Source organism: Thrips palmi, unplaced genomic scaffold (genome assembly GCF_012932325.1).
Source record: "Thrips palmi isolate BJ-2018 unplaced genomic scaffold, TpBJ-2018v1 HiC_scaffold_10, whole genome shotgun sequence".
Classification (NCBI taxonomy): Eukaryota; Metazoa; Arthropoda; class Insecta; order Thysanoptera; family Thripidae; genus Thrips; species Thrips palmi.
Window position 1 is genome coordinate 16,473,415 of NW_023144621.1, and position 18,000 is coordinate 16,491,414.

At 60.1% G+C, this 18,000-nt stretch overlaps 1 protein-coding gene across 15 annotated transcripts in view; it reads left to right on the forward strand.

Annotated features, from left to right (window-relative positions):
• LOC117650213 (dystonin) overlaps positions 1-18,000 on the forward strand; it is a 130,173-nt gene that overhangs the window by 53,805 nt on the left and 58,368 nt on the right. For 8 of the 15 annotated variants that reach the window (XM_034393533.1, XM_034393543.1, XM_034393613.1 and 5 more), the window contains 5 exons: positions 1,307-1,324; positions 1,836-1,895; positions 3,332-3,421; positions 4,735-4,812; positions 4,934-5,026. In XM_034393533.1, coding sequence (XP_034249424.1) covers positions 1,307-1,324; positions 1,836-1,895; positions 3,332-3,421; positions 4,735-4,812; positions 4,934-5,026 — 339 coding nt within the window. Of the gene's footprint in view, positions 1-1,306; positions 1,325-1,835; positions 1,896-3,331; positions 3,422-4,734; positions 4,813-4,933; positions 5,027-12,885; positions 13,550-18,000 lie in introns of those variants that run through there. The other 7 variants (XM_034393640.1, XM_034393604.1, XM_034393630.1 and 4 more) reach the window with 3 other exon arrangements.

Consider the following 18,000-nt stretch of genomic DNA (forward strand, 5'->3'; position numbering starts at 1 on the left):
ACCTATGGGTTGCTCTCCGAACGAGCAATCCATTGGTGGGGTAACACGCTCGGTTCGAGTTGCATTCAGCGACTCTGGACCGCGGTGCGGTCCCGCAGAGCGCCTGGCAGGTAGGCAATCCCACCGCTGCAGCGCACCGGTGTCACCGAAGTGCCTACCTCGCAGGCGTTCGCTCGCGCAGCAGGTCTCCTGCTCCTGTCTCTCTCTCTCCTTCTCTCCCTCCGCGTCCCTCCCACAGTCGGACTCATTTGCGTTTCCCCGGGCCCACACAGTGCACCGGTTGGGCACGTGTGCGTTTGCTGCCTTGCTGGTACTTGGACCGACTAAGAAAGAATATGACGTAATATGGCGGGGCACACATCCATGTACACACACACACACACACACACACACACACACTTACTTGCTTACCCGGCCTACGCACGGTTCGCTGCCCAGCCCGTTACAAGTCATCGGTCTCGATCGTCGCGTCGCGTCACGTTTGCCATTGTGTGTGTGTGTGTGTGTGTGTGTGTGTGTGTACACGCTCGCGCTCGTGTGTCTGCGTAATATGTCTGTTTACCTTCGGGGTGACTCGGCGCCCGTTTTGTGCCGAAGCGTGGCTCGCGAAAGAAAGGGATCCGCGTGTCGAGCCGATTTCAGTTTTTGGTCCTCTGTCTGGAAGGAAGACTGGCCGTGTTAAAATTTCGGGAAAAAAAAATTCGTTACATTTGGTGGGGGTCTTTCTCCTCTCTCGCTCTTTTCTGACCGTCTGAGAGTTGTTGGAGCTCCGCGCCCCGCCGAGCGACATGAATGCTATGAATGCATTCCTCGTCGGCGTGCGCGTGCCGCGAGCGCGCCTAGTAGTGGGTGCCGTGCCGTGCCGCGCCATGGGTTCCATGGGTGCCCCGAGGACGGCTGAATGGCTCGCCTTCCTGACCTTCGCAGCGACAAAGCGACGCAGCGACGCGGCGAGCACTCGGCGAAAACGTTAACGCCTTTCTTCGACAGGGCACTGGAAAAAAAAGAAGAAGACCGAGTCAGATCGACGTTTTGTGATTCCGTTTCCTTCCAGGGGTCTGCGCTGTATCGTCTGTTTCCGGACGAAATGGCTGAAGGCGTTTCGCAGCAGGCAGTTCGTCCATTGTAAAATTAACTTTCTTTGAAACAGTTCTTCGCCTAATCCAGACTGCCTCAGCTCTGTGCCAGCCGATAGTAGTAATTGTCCGCCCTGTAGCTGTTGCCTCTCTTGGCGTTGTCATGATCGCTGAGTGATAACCTGAGTGTAATTCGTTGTGTTGTCTGTTCGCACGCTGCCACTCCACAGCACTGGAAATATGTCAAGGTGCGTACCACTCCCTGCTGCCGCGTTCAATGCTAACCATCTCCAATTAAGTTTCATAAAGTCGATTCCAACTATTTCCCGTTTTATTTTATAACGAGTGAGATCCGACAGTGGGCTAGAAGACCGTTGCTGGCGGCCAAAACTCTAGACGCGTTTTGAGCGTCAGAGTCGCTATGCAGGACTAAAACCAAGCGTGTGACCCCTCCAATGGATTCCTCGTTCGGAGAGCGATCCATTGGTGGGGTCACACGCTTGGTTCGAGTCCCATTCAGCGACTCTGGAGCTCAAAACGCGTCTGGAGTTTTGGACGCCGCTCCACCGGTCTTCCGGCCCACTGTGGGTGGGTCGGCCCTTCGGTGGCCAGTGGGTGCCCTTTACGGCCAGCTTTTACGCTGTACCGGCGGCCCCTTTGAAGGGCTGTGCGTCGCCCTGCCTCGGTCTGCGCGACACGGTCCCCGAAGCCGCCCAGTAATCCGCCGTGTTTCTGACTGCGCTTTTGCTGTTGTTGCAGAACTACACCTGCCTCACCGTGTGCCCCGGGACGTCCGCGGCCGGGCCCTCGTCCCCCAGCGTAAGGCCACCCTGTTGTTGTTGTTTGTTTCGCTGTTGTTGTAGTTGTTGTTGTTGATTTCGGATAAGCTTTCTATACTGCGTACATTTCGATGTGTGCCCCATTGATTATTTTTTTGCCTCACTCAGAGCATGGCTGTGTTGAATGATGTGAAACTCGCTCCTTGCAGTGTGCATTCTGTTGTTGTTTTTTTTAAACTGTTACGGCACTTTTATTTTCAGTTCTCTGCATGACGCTGCAATTTTTTTTATTCAAATTTGTTTTTTTTTGTTTTTATTCCTGCGTTATTGAACGTATCAGTCGTCTTATGCATGTTTTTTTTCGGTTGCAACTTTTTTTATGGATTTTTTTTGTTTTTCACGGTAGATGTTGTTTTATTGTGTTTTTTTCTTACTGCGCACAGTACATGCCACTTTGATATTTTTGACTTCTATCGGACTTCTCCTGACTCGTCTGCTCGTCAGCCTGCCTGCCTGTGTGGCCCGCCATATCTGGCGTGGCCTGGCCAGGCCGATTTCGCGGCCCCCCTTTGACTTCTGGTGCAGCAGACGACGCCCTATAAATCTTGCCCGGCTTCTCAAAGCGGCATTGTCCGGCCCGTGACACGCGCTGAAAAACTGGGTCGCGTTTCAAAAAAAAAAAAAGTAAACAAAACGACAGGCTTGGTCAGCTGAGCTCGGGGGTCTTACTGCTTGAAGCCCCGTGGGTGTGATTCTGCTGGACAAGGAGGTCCTTTTGGACCCTTTTCGAGCTTTTTATCGATTTGACAGGGTTGCCCTTAAGATTTGATTTATAATTTTTTTTCGGTTCTGTCGTGCCGAGGCGTTTGAAAGCTTTGCTGCCCGTCGTTTGCAAATTGTTGCGCTGTGACGGCCGCTCCCGGGCTGGCCTGGCGGGCTGGGCCACATGGCGGACGCCGGCAACGACTGCGAGAAGGCCGCCGTGCTGCCAGTGCACCATAACACTGCGCACTCGGCGTGCGTACACTGCGAATTGCGTACAGTGTGCACCCGCCCGGGCTTTACGGCGCGTTAAAGTCCGCAGCCTGGCGGCCTGCTGGCCGGGCAGGCCGAGCTGGCAGGCAGGAGATTGCATTTCCATAGTAGTCGGTTTCGGGGTCGCCCGTCAGCCTTTTGTGTTGATTTTTATTTATTTTTGGCGGGAAAATTCGCGGGGAAAAGACGCAACGCTCCGAAGCCAGTATATATTTGTTGATCCAAGTATAAGTGCATGGTTTTTTACTTAATGGTCTGTTCCAGTGCTATAAAATCGACTAAGGTCTGTAAAATTGCTGTGTTGTTTTTTCTTCTTAGTTGTGTATCATTGACCAAACGCATGTGCTGCCAAAGTGAACTTTGAGTCTCATCAAGCATGTCGTGCTCATCTGGGTGTCGTTGTCTCCGTCTAACAGTGCCTCTGCCTCTCTCTGCCCGCAGGTGAACCGGCACGTGACGGACCTGTTCGAGGACCTGCGCGATGGCCACAACCTCATCTCCCTGCTCGAGGTACTCTCCGGGGAGCCGCTGGTGAGTCTCCAGTGTACCGCCCGGCCCGGCCGTTGCTGTGGGCAAGGTGAACCGGACGGCACACTGTAATTGCACCCATTCCTGGCTTTTGATCCGGCTTGGGCTTCCGGTCGGATCGGCCACCGCCAATCTCGACGACGCACAGTGGGCCAGAAGACCGGACGGGGCGGTCAGAATCCCGAACGCGTTTTGAGCTCCAGAGTCGCCGAATGGGTTTCGAACCGGCCTTGCGACCTCACCAATGGATTGCTCTCAGAACGGGGAATCCATTGGTGGGGTCACACGTTCGGTTCGAGTCCTGTTTAGCAACTCTGGAGCTCAAAACGCTTCTAGAGGTTTGGCCGCCTGCGCCGGTCTCCTGGCCCACTGTGCGTCGTGACAGTGTACACCCTCCCCTTATCCCAGCTGTCATCGCGCGAAATCGTCCCACACTTATCATTTCGCCCGCGGGGCGGCTCCGCGAGGTGTGTGGTTAGCGGGAGCGCGACGAGACACTGGAAGTCTAGACACTGGAAGCACTGCGAGTGGAGGCAGGGGGCGTAGCTTTGACGTGCGCGGCGATTCTTTACGGCCGCCAGCCCCTCCCTCTGCAGAGCACGTCGGTGTTCCCGACCGCCTCGGGCGGCGTGCATTTCCCCTTGTTAGTGGACGGCCTGCGAGTGCGACGGAGAGGGAGACTGTCTTGAGGGGTGTGCCCTTGCACCTGCAGGCCGTTCCGGACGGCCAACACACAGTGGGCCGGAAGACCGGTGAGACGGCCAAAATCCCAGACGCGTTTTGAGCTCCAGAGTCGCTAAATGGGACTGGAACCGAACGTGTGACCCCACCAATGGATTCCTCGCTCGGAGAGCAATCCATTGGTGAGGTCAGACGTGCGGTTCGAGTGCAACAGCCCCTGCGAGGTGGGCTACTCTACTTCCGTTGCGTTGGCCGGCCTGAGTCACTGCTGGGCTCGACGTCCAGGAACGGTGGGGGCGTGTCACGGCGTGTCACGGCGTGGCCCTGGTGTGCACACCGCGTGCCCCGGCATCGGCATGGCATCCGCAAACACGTGCCTCGGGAGCAGAGAGAGAGAGAGACAGAGAGAGACACACACACAGTGGCCGCGCCTTCGCGGAACGCACGTCCTGCCCCGCGACACGTCACCGAGACTTCCCCGACGAGACGCGACGCAAGGCGACGCAACGCGTGCTCTGGTCCGAATCCGGCACTGTTGCAAAGGGGAGAGGGCGGAGTCCTCAATCCGCACCCCGTGTAGTAGGCACTGGAAGTCGCAGTCTTTCTAATTGTTGTCTTCTCCCCCCCTTTTCAAGCCCCGCGAGAGAGGCAGCATGCGTTTCCACATGCTGCAGAACGTTCAGATGTGCCTCGACTTCTTGTATTATAAGAAGGTAAGTAGGTGACCAGATCACCACGAAAAACTGCACTCTTCGTAATATGAAGGCCAATTTTTGAGACTTTTCGACCGAGTGTGCACCCAATTTGATTGGCGGTTGTGCCTCCTTGTCGCAGATCAAATTAGTCAACATCCGCGCCGAGGACATCGTGGACGGCAACCCCAAGCTGACGCTCGGCCTCATCTGGACCATCATCCTGCACTTCCAGGTAGGCGGCGGCCCTCGCCGGCAACAACACACAGACTGGGCAAATTTTTGACGCGAAAAAAAAAAAGAGACAGACGAGAAGTTTAAGAGGGTGGATCTAGGAGCATGCGCGCAGCACCGCATGGAGCCACGCCACTGTATTTCCCCCCGATTCCGGTTCGAGTATTCCAGCGCCTCTCCGCTAACATAGTGCCCTGCCCACACGTGGAACGCGTGGAACGGGAGCCCCCATTGCGCTGCTATGCAATCCATGCATCATGCCATCATTTTCACTGCACCCACTGTCGGAAATTTTATTTTTCATAAAACTTCCGATTTTTGTTGTCGTTTTATCCATGCGGCACTTGCACCTTCACTAATGTCGACTTGCTCGTGCCGCTTTTGTTGCTGCGTCAAGTGGAAGAAGGTGAGCCATCTCCTTTTCCTTCATTGTTTTAAAAAAAGAAAAAAGTGAGGAAGCACTGTCCCGCTGCGTTATTATCGTTTTTTTCTCGTTTCATTTCTTTTTCTCATTTCGCTCGCTTTGCTTCCGTTTAAGTTGGCGGCGGGACAGTTCGGCGTGTTGTCGTGGTTTCCGAACCGATCTCCGCGCTCTTTCCTCCGCACTTGATTTCCGTATGCGTGTCTCTTTCTTTGCGCCCCCAAGCTTCGTAGCGCCGCCTGGTCGCCCCGTCACACGGCTTCTTTGACGCACACCTATTGCTTTCGCTGTTGGTTTTTGTAGCGCGCGTCGCTCTGTCTCTCTCGCACTCGCGGGGCGCGGTGCGTCGGGGTGCGGGTGTGAGCGAGACAGAGCGCGCCGACGATGATGGCGGTCGCGAAGGCGAAGCAGAGCGACACACCTCTGCGCCCGCGACGCACGACGCAGGCAGCCCGGCCGGCAGCGCTGCCGTTTGGGCTGCCTACCCGTCACGGCGCTCGGGCGCGCGGCCCGCGCTCGCCGACTGGTGCACTGCCGCCTGGTGGCGCCCTCTCGGACTCCTCGGCGGCCAGCTGTGGAACCACTGGCGGACGCGGTGACGTAAGCCCCGTCACAGAGTCGTGTCTCTCTCTCTCTCGCACTCGTGGGACGGCCCGTCTGGGCGCGAGAGAGACAGCGGCGTGCTGGGTTGGCAGTGGCAGATGGTGGCGACGCGACCCGAGGATTCGCTTGCAATCAGTCGCCAATCCCACACTGCAATCGCAATCGGGCTGGACCGAAACGCCTTCGGTCGGTTGCATTTTTGTATTCACACAACCTGTGGATGCACGTTTGTCGTGTGGATTGTGCACATTCTCCAATAGCAAATGCATTTTTCGATTGATTTTTATTTTTTGCACACCCGCCTGCAGTGATGTGGCGGAGTGGACCACTAGAATGGGAGGAGAGACTCGTGCCGCGGCAATCGGATTGATTGCAGCCGATTGCATTGGATTCCATTGGATTGCGCTGCAATCCTAACAAGCCCAATGCTAATCGGAGAAGCAGACGGAAACTGCAAACGTTTCCACGTGTTGTTATGTACCTGCATTGGCTCTCCATTCAATTAGTTTTATTCCACAAAAAAAAATAATAATTTTTTATTTTGCCGTCCTTATTCCGCCTGTCATTCGCCGGAGCTTTTGCCGGCTGCGATTAAGTTCGACGTGTCGAGACGAAAGTACGGCATCATTATTGGCAGCCTCGTCGAAACTTTCACTGCAAAAGCGGCAAAAGCGTGCGGGGGAGTTCATGATCAGCCAGTCCGCCGCGCGCCACGCGAGGACAATAGGAGAACGCCCCCGACTTGGCGGTTTTCTCTCATTTGCTTCTCTCTTAATTTTGTACCTGAAAAAACGCAGGCAAAACGAGCGACACTCGAGGCAACTCTCGTCGGAAAATCAATTGTCACTAATAGTTCGAAATGACTTGTGAGGCGTTTGCGTTGAACGGACTGAGGCTGGCCGCCGATTCCGCTCGCGTCCGCGCTGCTGCCGCTGCTGCGTGGGCCGTTGCGCGGCGTGCCGACCTGCCCGATCAATATTCATAATATTTCCTGCCTCTGTGTTTGTGTGCGTGTGTGTGTGCCACTCTGTGTGGGCACTGTGTGCGCTCTGTGCTCCCCTAGCGCGGCCTCTTCCCGTTCCGCTGTCTCTCTCGCACTCGTGGGGCGGGGTGGGAGTGGGAGCGACGAAGACGCCTCTCGGTCCGCGTGGAGGCAGCGCAGTGCTCTTACTTTGTCCGGCCCGCCGGGGACTCTCAGAGTCTGCTTTGGCAGACGCACTTGCCGCGCTCCACAGTGGATTTGCCAGGAGACCGGTGGAGGCGGCCAATACTCCAGACGCGTTTCGAGTTCCAGAGTCGCTAAATGGGACTCGAACCGAACGTGTGACCCCACCAATGGATTCCTCGTTCGGAGAGCAATCCATTGGTGGGGTCACACGTTCGGTTCGAGCCCCATTCAGCGACTCTGAAGCTCAAAACACGTCCGGGATTTTGACCGCCTCAAATCCACTGTGCGCTCGGGGTCTTTTGCGGGGCGTGTTGTCTTCCAGCCGGCTGGCGGTGGGTGCACAATCTCTCGTCGTCCCCGCAAGGGACTCCAGGCTCCGCGCCGCGCGGCAATATGGCTATCCGAGTGCCTTGTGCGCGCGGAGCACTTGCGGTGTCGGCGCTTAATTAGAACAACCTGTCTGCCAGTAAAAGGCCACGCGGTGCTGGCCTGGCCAATCACGTGCTGCCGTTTCGAATTTGGCGCCAAAATGGAGCCTTCTCATTGGTTAGTCGTTTGGCCACAACAGGCGGCCTTATTCGCACGACGGTGGTGCGAATTGGAAGTCCTACGACGTGGGTGGCCCCGCCCCGCCCCGCCCCGCCCCGCCCCGCCGCCTGCAGGCCGATCCCGAAGAGACGCCTCGTCGCTCTGTCTCTCTCGCACCCGGGGGGCGGCGGGCCGATTGGTTTCCTGGTGTTTAAAACGAAATTGCAGCCACCGAGTGACAGCGTGCTTAAAAATGGGAACCCGTGGGCGTGGGTAATGTGCGCGCCTCGGCAGGCCACCGTCAATCTCCTGTCTGTCTGTCTGCCTGTCCGTCCGTCCGTCCGACCCTCGCAGTTTTGCCTCGCTGCTGGCTGGCGGCTGGCGGCTGGCTGGCGCTCTAGTGTGGGACGAAGAACAAGGCCAAGTCGGCAGGCACAGCGCGGCACAGCGCGGCACAGCCTGCCTGGACTCGGCCCACTCGGCCCACCAGGCTGCATGCGTGCCCCCTCCCTACTCCCTCTACGGCCATCCGACGTTTCACCAGTCACGTCATCCCTTCGCCCGGTTCACCAGTCCTACCCCTTTCACCCTCCCTTCACCCTGCCTCCCACCTGTTCGCGTCTCTCTTCCCCTCCCTCCTTGCTCCCATCATTCATTCATCCACTTAGTCATTGCCTCGTTTGTTGATTCATTCCTGCACACCGCAGCCAGGCCTCTTGACCACCCCATCGCCCTCTGTTTCTTTTTCGTCGCCCTTTGCGTACCAAATGTCTCCTCGTGAACCTCGGCGTCGTCGCCTGGTGGCCGCGCCGGCCGCGCGCTCGTGGACGGTCCCTGCCCCGCCTCGCCACGCCCTACCTCGCGACGCCCACCGCGCCTCGCCAGCTGGTGGGCCACCGCGGTCCTGGCGGGGCGGGGCGTGGCGGGGGTGTCCGAGGTCCAGCAGCGCGGCCTACGCGACGTTGTGCAGGGCAGGGAGTGGCCCTTGCAGGACCTTGACCCTGGCCCTGCGCGCCCTGCGCCCTTGGCGGCCGGCCAGCGGCGGCAGCGGCCCTGCAGTCCGACGACAGTTCCGCGTCGTACGCTCACGCCGGCACGCCGCGACGCCGGCACGGCGAGCCGATTCAATGTGGGAATGCGTTGTTGCTGCTGCTGCTGGCCGGCACTGCTTCGATGTCAATTACTGCACTGGATGCGTGCAATGGAAACAAAAGCGGACGTTGTTGTTGTTGCTGGCCGGAAGCGGGCCGCTACGAGGCGTTAAGTGCGCGTCCCGCGTGCCACCGGTACACCAGCAACAACAACAACAACAGACCGCGAGCGACACGGCGACGCGTAAGGGGCAACGCGTGGCGCACGTTGCACCCGGCCAGGGCCTCGCGTTGAGGTCTCCCTCCGCTTGTTGTTGTTGTTTCTGGTGGGCGGCGGGCGCGAGGGGCGTCCGTACAAACGCGGCTGTAAAAGTGAGTCGTCATTCGCACTGCTCCCTCGTCGGGACTAATTTGATGAGGCGACTTGGCGCGTTTGTGTGTGTGTGCGTGTGTGTTTTTGCGTGTGCGTCGTCGGGCCGGAACCCCCTGGCGGCAACAGCCGCGGGACAAACAGACGCACAGACTGGCTCACTGTTGCGAGTGAGCGACAGAAACGGACTGCCCGTTGGTGGGTTAGCACAGTGGGCCAGAAGACTGGTGGAGGCGGCCAAAACAGTAGACGTGTTTTGAGCTCCAGAGTCGCTAAATGGGACTCGAACCCAACGTGTGACCCCCACCAATGGATTCCTCGTTCGAAGAGCAATCCATTGGTGGGGTCACACGTTTGGTTCGAGACCCATGTAGCGACTCTGGAGCTCAAAACGCGTTTGGAGTTTTGGCCGCCTCCACCGGTCTTCTGGCCCACTGTGATTGGCCAGGCTGGCCATTTGGCCGGCGAGACGGCCAACCCGGCGGCCGGGCATGGGCGGACGGGCCGGGCCGGGCCGGGCCCAGCGAAAAGGACACGCCGAGGGACGTCCTGGAGGACGACGAGCTTGTCGTCGCCGGCGAGCGAGGCGGCGAGGCGGCGGGGCTGGGTGGGGGCCAGGTGCTGCAGCGGAGCGTGTGGGCGGGCCGCGGAGCCGCGGAATGTGTCGTATTCGTATTGGGAACAATGGCGGGCAGATGGCTGCTGGCCGGACCGGCCAGGCCCGGCGTGGCGGCGTGGCCCGGCCAACGCCGTGGGCGACTGCATGTAGTGCATGCTGCAGCACGGCGCTGGGCGCGGCGTCGCATGCACGCGGTGTAGTGCCTCGCGCGCCAGGATCGTCGCACAGTGGATTTGCCAGAAGACCGGTGGAGGCGGCCGAAACTTCAGACGCGTTTTGAGCTCCAGTGTCGCTAAACAGGACCCGAACCGAGCGTGTGACCCCACCAATGGATTGCTCTTCGAATGAGGAATCCATTGATGGGGTCACACGTTCGATTCGAGTCCCATTTAGCGACTCTGCAGCTCGAAACGCGTTTGAGATTTCGACCGCCTCCACCGGTCTCGTGGCGAATCCAGCGTGCCCCTCCGCGGGCTGCGGGGTGGGCTGCGTCATGTGCAGCTGTGCAGTCCGGCCTTGGGGCGCTAGCTTCGCCGCGCCGCGCCTCCAGCAAAGGCAAAGGAAGCTGCAGGGAAACGACTTGCAGCTCGCGAAGGACTCCTCGACTCGCGGTTTCGTCGCGCTGTCTCTCTCGCACTCTTGGGGCGTCCCGTATCGGTGCGAGAGAGACAGCGCGAGACTCTCGGAATCGGTCTGCACGGACTCCTGCGCACCCAGGTAGGGTGCTCTGTGCGTGGATTTTGATTCTGATTGAGAAGGACGAGGCTCCCCGACGACAACGTGTTGGGCCCCTCCGCCGTGACAGCGCCGATGGAGCATGCCGACTGGAGGACTGGAGTGTCAGCGAACCGTGGGCGGCGCGGCGCGGCGTGGCGTGGCGCGGCGTGGTGGCCCCACCCACGCTCGAAACGCCGACCTGACGCGCGCGGACGGTCCCGGACGGTCCCGGATGGTCGGTCGGGGGTCCAAAAGTGGCGCTGTCCCTCAGCAGTACCGGGTACCCGTCCCGGCGGGTGAATCAGTGCACGCACCCACCGGCAAGGCTTTCGGCGTGGGCGGGAATCGAACCCGCGCCGCCGCGCTGCATATGGCTCGACGCGCGGCCGCGACGCCGTGGTCAGGGTCCTGTCGCGGACCGTCTCGGCGTGGGCGCGGCGCTGCAGCCGCTCGGCGCGCACGGCCTGCACGGCCACGGCCGGGATCAGATTCCGACCGCTGTGGCACGCCGCGGCACGCCGGGACAGGCCGGGGCGAATGGCAGGCGATGTGATGTGAGGTGTGCATTGCGCAACCCCCGCAGCCTCATTTGGACAGGGCGCTGTCAGTCTGTCGGTCTGCCTGTCTGTCTATCTGTCTGTCGCGGCGCCTGGCCACTGCAAGGGGTGTGGCGCACAGGTGCCCCCCTCCCTCTCTCCCCCGGAACTAACAGCGACCATCACCGCGCTTCCGGCGTTCCGGTGAGGACGCTTGTGCGCTCAATGAGCCGAGAGTCTGTCTATCTGTCTCTCTCTCTTGCATCCCTGCGCGGGACGACCGACGAGTGCGAGAGAGACAGAGAGACTTGTCAGAGTCCCGGTTGTAGGTCGCTCTTTTCGAGGGTGATGTGTGGGACGTGCAAGATTTCAGTTGAACCGATTCGCCAGCGGTTTTCCGCCGATACTCTAGGCCTAGACGCTTAGTGCAGCTGTGTGAAATAACAGCCTGAAATTCCGTCTGTGTGTCTGTCTGTCTGTCTGTCTGTCTGTCTGTCTGTCTGTCTGTCTGTCTGCCTGCCGATCCACACATGGCTTGCCTGCATCCGGTGGACCGACCGGGCCCTCCCTGCATCGGCTGCTCCGCGGTGCGGGGCGGTGCGCGGCGCGGTGTGGGCCATGTGGGAAGGCAGCCAGCGCAGCCAGGCCGTGTTCGTCTCCCTTCTCGCTCGCTCCTTGAGCCGATCCCACACACGAGCAGCGCCCAGCCTTTTCATTCATTCAGTCATTCTTTATGGACAAAACGAAAAAGTGGTTCAGGGCTGCGGCGCCGGCCACCCCGCCCCGCTTCCAAAGCACTTTGTTGTGCTTGCTCGGTGGACGCGGGGACTTCCAGGCGAAAAGCGTGCTGCCGCCTTGCTGCCGCCGCCGGGCGTCGAACCCGCGGCCCTGTTGTCCGGGGCTGACGGGCCAAGGGCCTTGTCGGGCCCAGCGCTGGTGGGGCCCTACACTGGTGGGGCCCTACACTGGTGGGGCCTTCACTCCGCGGGGAGACATACCAGGACGACGCCGTGCCACGCCGTGCCAGCCTTGCCGCCGCAGCAGCCCTCGCGAAGAGAACCGCTAGCCGGCCGGGCCGTGGCGCGCCGCTCGCGTTTCACGGCGGTGCACTATTGGTGTTGTTGTTGTTGTCTTGCCTCCGCAGCAACAACAACTACGCCAGATTCGAAATCGGCGATGCCATAAAGGCGATTGGTCTGGTCCAGTTGCAGTGTGGTGGATGCTGCCCGCTTTTACAGTGTGGAGGTAGCGGTGCTTCCCCTACTTGGCGAGCGTCGTTTCCAGGCGGCCAGGGTGCCGGGTTCGAATACCGACGCGACCTTTGTTTTCGCCTCGTCGCTCTGTCCCTCTCGCACTCGTGGGGCGCCCCGCGTAGGCGGGAGAGAGACGGAGGCAGGTGAAAAGATTTATTTTTCTATTCCGATCGATGGAGGGGGATTGAACCGCGGACTATGCGAGCGAACATGTGTGCAAAGCCCCTGTGGGCACGCGGGCCGGCGGGCCTGTCTGCCTGCTCGGGCGGCCCGGCGCCCAGGCTGCCTGCCAGTGCTGCCAGTGCTGCCTGCCAGCCCGGGCGGACGTCCTCACGCCCGCAACAGGTGTGACGCGGCGGACGCGGCCGCGGGTGGGAGAGAGAGGGGGCAGCGGCGCCGCGGGCGCGCGGGGACGCCTCGGAGAGAGGGGCAGGGGGAGGGGGGACGCGAGCGACGCCGGGGCGTGGACGGCGCGGACGGCGCGGAGGTGGGGGGCGGGGCGTAGCGGCGCGGGCCGCCCGGACTGCCGGGACGTCCTGACAGTTGTGGCCGACGCGGCGACCCGAACGCACGCCCAGTCCATGGCGAAAGCCATGCCCCTTCCGAAGACCCCCAGCCACTGAACGAACCAGTTCGCGAAGCCGCCCCTGCGTCGCGCGCGCGCGCGTGTGCCCCCGAGTGCAGTGAAGTGATTGTGCCGTGGATGCTGTTGTTGTCCGTAACCCCCTCACCGCAAGTAACCACCGGGACAGCAGCACCGACCACGCCGCCAACATGTACCGCTTCATGAAGAGCTCGGCGCAGTCGTCGGGCTCCTCGTCGTCCCGGCTGTTCGTCCAGGGCACCCGGGAGGGCGGGGACCGCGACGACGTGGTGGCCACGGCGCCCCTGACGTCGTCGTCCGTGGTGGCGCACCGCGATGCGCACCGAGACCACCAGCTGGTGGAGCAGCACGCCAACGGCGGCGCCGACCTGCACGCCGTGCACACCCAGCGGCGCCTGTCCACCGAGACGCACGGCACCGTCACCGAGGAGTCGTGCGTGCGCCGCAAGCCCTCGGGCACGCGCCAGGTCATCACCAGGATGGTGCGCAAGACCACCACGCTGCACCGCGGCGAGGAGAAGTCCGTCGCCAACGCGCTGCTCAACTCCAACAAGGAGCGCGCCTCGCTCACCGTCCAGGAGGTGGTGCTGCAGTCGCCGCCCAAGCGGGCCAAGGTACAGCCCGGACCCGCAGTGGGTTCGCCGAAAGACCGGTGCAGCCGGACAAAACTCAAGGCGCGTTTTGAGCTCCAGAGACGCTAAACAGGACTTGAGCCGAACGTGTGACCCCACCGCAATGGATCGCTCTCCCAACGAGGAATCCATTGGTGGGGTCACACGTTCGGTTCGAGTCCCATTTAGCGACTTTGCAGCTCAAAACACGTTTAGAATTTTGGCCGCCGGCGCCGGTCGTCTGGCCCACTGTGAGCCGCCGAGCTGCGGACCCTGCCGGTACACGGACACACGGACACACATTCACACGGAACATGCACACCCACCTGCCGACGCCCTTACAGTGCCACATTCAGCCCAGCCCCCATTTCAAGGGAAAAGTCACCAAGGGAAACGAGGGGCCCTGCTCTCAATAGACACCATTCTTGACTGGCCTTAACATTTTTTTAAAGTACCTGTTTCGTAAAGAAAATGTAGCAATTCTGGGAGAAAATCAAATTATTCTAGCTGAACCCTAGTAACTGCCCGTAAAGTTTTTGTTGTTGTTTTTTTTTCCGGGTCCTGCAGACGAAATCCGGCCAGCCGAGGTGACAGGTGCCGGCCGGGCGTGGCGCTGCATCCGAAAGGGGCTCTCGCCTTGTTGTTGTTGTTGTTTGTTGGCCGCGGAGAGACACCAGGCAGGCACCGAGTGCGGCCTTGTCCACGGGGAACGAAGGAACGAACGAACGGGCGGGGCGGGGCGGGGCGGCCAGGCATCCTGTGGGGCTATTCTAGTCAGTCTAGTCAGCTCCAGGGCCCAGAGGCTTCAGGCTGGGCTAGGCGCCGCCCTGGGCAAGTAGGCTTATCAGTTAGGCCCTAATGCTGAGGAAGGAAGGGCGTGAGCGCCGTGCATTAGCACATGGCTAGCGTCGGACGGACGAACAGACAGACGGACGACTGAAAACACACACAAGCCAGCTCGGTCATATCACGGTATGATGCACTCCGGTGCCTACACACACTCACTCACTCAAGCGCGCTTACCTCTCACGCGCATTCTCACGTGTTCCTGACGCTAGTGCTATAGTGGGACTCGCTCGACCCTTCTTGTCTCTCCTCAAACTTTTCGAACACACCCCGCGAGGACGATGATTTTTTTTTCCGATTTGGCGGGACTTGGAACGGGGTCTCCGCGCGTCGAGATTCGCGCCCTATCTTATCACCTGGCTTTGTTTACAGCCGCGGGGAGGGGAGGGGGAGGGCACTCCGTGGTCTGGCCCGCTTCCGCGCTGGGAAAAGCCAAACAAAGTGGAGCAAATGGGTTATTCGCCCGACCGGCCGCCGCTGGTTTCATTTTCCGGATGTCCTAGACTGCCGAAGTAGCAGGGAAACCCGAACGAAGGAGCAGCTTCTGAGGACCTTCGCTCCGCCCTCCCCCCCCCCCTATTTTTTTTTGCAGTGCACGCGCGTGAGAATATCGGGTTCCCAAACCGCCACCGCCACCCTTTCCTCGAGGGTGGTGGGGCGCCCACGCGCACCAGATAGGTTTCATCTTTTACAAGCCGATTTCTCTGCAAAGCATCGAAAATTCGAGCCAAAAGAGTGGAGTCGCACTTACTCGTCTATACTGCACCCACACACAGACACACGCACACACACACTCACACTCAACGCAACGCGGAAAAAAAGTGACACGCCGTTTAGGACGAAGCCATCTGCAGCGGCAAGAAGCTGGACCGCCATCGCCTCGCCTCGCCACAGCGGCCCCCGCAGTCAGCAGCAATCGACATTCGACCACGCCCTCTCGCCAGGTAAACAACCACCTGATCTGGAGTACTGGAGCGAGTGCAGCCAGCCTGCAACCCCTTGGGGCGACGCTCCCACCAGCCTGGCGGCCGAATCGGCTCTGCGACTTCGGTTTTTACGTTGTTGTTGTTGTTGTTGTTGTTGTTGTTGTTTTTTTGTCGTTGCAACGTGGACGCGTGGTGTCCACGGCACACCGCCCACCTGGACGCGAGCGAACTTGAAGATAAATTTTCCGCAATGCGTGCGGCAAAAAAATTGGAACTAATGCTGCCATTTGGAACGCGGCCAGCGTTTTCTCGGCGTGATTGCTCTGGAGAGATTTAAGAGAGGTTTACGGCCGGGCCCTGCTGCACCGCCTTTGCCTGTGCCGCCGCCCCACAGTGGGCCGGAAGACCGGTGCAGGCGGCCAAAACTCCAGACGCGTTGGGACTCGAACCGAGCGTGTGGCCCGAGGGGGTATGCACTCGCGTAATAGTCGGTTCACTCTATCTGTAATAGCACGCGTTATAATACGCGTAATAGTCGCGTAATAGCCGAAATTGTCAAAATTTTATCAATTTTGGTGTGTTTTAGGCCGTTTTTAGCTAAATTCCGATTAATTTGTGGCGTAATAGAGCGTAATAGCGTAATAGTCGGTACACAGGTTCAGAGAGCGCATACCCCCTCGGTGTGGCCCCACCAATGGCTTGCTCTCCGAACGAGGAATCCATTGGTGGGGTCACACGTTCGGTTCGAGTCCCATTTAGCGACTCTGGAGCTCAAAACGCGTCTTGAGTTTTGACCGCATCCACCGGTCTTCTGGCGCACTGTGCTGCGGCAGCCTCGCGTCGCTGACTCAGTGCATTGGTCGCCCGGCGGTCTACTGTACTACCTGTGTACCTGTGGGTGGCTGAGCAGCGGGGCACACTGTGAAAAACGTCGAATCGTCTTGAATTTCGTTGACTTCGACGTAGAGAGCGCCTTGTGACGTGTCAGACGTGTCAGGTGCACACGGCAGGGAGAGGTCTTCTGCAGGTGTTAATGCAGGCAGGTGAGGGGATGCCGTCCTGCGAAGCGGTGAGGTGGCGCTCCTCATGGAAAAGGCAGTCGTTTGTCCGCACTGGTCAAAGGGGCCGGGGCTGCCGGGTGGCCGGGCCCAGGCACACCTCCGCCTGTTGTCCAGGTCGCCGCGGATGGCGTCATGGTCCACGAGATGCTCCACTCCTGCTCGCCCACGCACCGCACCGCGCGCCGGTCTCGTTTTGGTTCGACGCCGCGGCGTGGTGGGCGTCCAGGGGCGTGGCCGTACAGTGGGCCCGAAGACCGGTGGAGGCGGCCAGAACTCTAGACGCGTTTTGACTTTGAGCTCCAGAGTCGCTAAACAGGCCTCGAACCGAACGTGTGACCCCACCAATAGATTCCTCGTTACGAGAGCAATCTATTGGTGGGGTCACACGTTCGGTTCGAGTCCCATTTAGCGACTCTGGAGCTCAAAGCGCGTCTGGAGTTTTGGCCCCCTCCACCGGTCTTCTGGCCCACTGTGGGCCGGGCGTGGCCGTGCCATTCATGCTCTCGGCCGCGGACCGCCGCAAAACTCATTGATTCCTCGCCAAAGTGGTCTATTCGACGGGGAAGCGTCGCGGCGTTTCCAGCGTTTCGACCACGATTTGTGGCCGGGGAGGTTCGAAGCGCCTGTGATTGTCGGGGTAGGCCGCTCCGCAACACACGCGCGCGTGGCGGGCGGGCCCGTCGTCCGGGCGCCCTGGCCAGCAGTCGTTTTCGTCGCTCTGTCTCTCTCGCACTCATGGGGCGTCCCGTGTGAGAGAGGCCGAGCGACAGAAAAGTCAAATTTCGGTGACTGTTGTCATGAGAGACTGTGGATCCACTCCCTGGCAAGCAGTGACGCGCGGTCGCGTGGCGTGCATTCCCTACTGTCTGTCTTTCCGTCCGTCCGGCTGGCATGGCCGCGGGCGGGCAGCAGTTTATGGTGCGTTTAACTTTGTATCCGCTGGCCGGCTGGTTAATGAGTGGGAATCTCAGACCGCCTCGGCATCGCACGGCACGGCCCTGCGGTTTCGCGTGTTCGGGCAGGAAAAACGCGCGACAGCCCCGCGCGGACTCGAACCCGGGACTCCGGGGCCGCAGCGCCAGGTGGCGCGGCGACGCGGTGACTCGCCCAAGGACCGAACGATCGCCGATTACCGCCGCTTCCGTCGAAAAAGGCAAAAAAAAGAAAAATGAATATGTTCCTTGAGGCAAGACTCGGGGCGAGCCTAGCTGTAGACCAGTCTCTAGCGCAGCCGGTGGGCCTCCAAGGACAAGGACGCTCTAGCCTCGCGCCGTGCCCCGCCGCGCCCCGCGCGCTGGACCAGTCCTTGGCGCGTCGCTCGCGCGGCAAATTTGAATTTAAAATGGAGCGGCGCGCGAAACGGCGGCAGGACGGCGATCGGCGCCGTTTGTTGCGGGTCGGTGCTCACGCCCTGGGCGGACGGACGGACAGACGGACGGAGGAAACAGGAAATAAGTCACCCGCCTCGCGCTTGATCCGTGCTCCAAGTGTGCTGCTTACTCTGTCTGCTTCTGAATAGTGATTTACCTAATTTTTGGAAGTGTCACTCTGTGTGTGTGTGTGTGTGTGTGTGTGTGTGTGTGTGTGTATTCGTTTGTCGTGGGCACACTCTCGGCTTGCC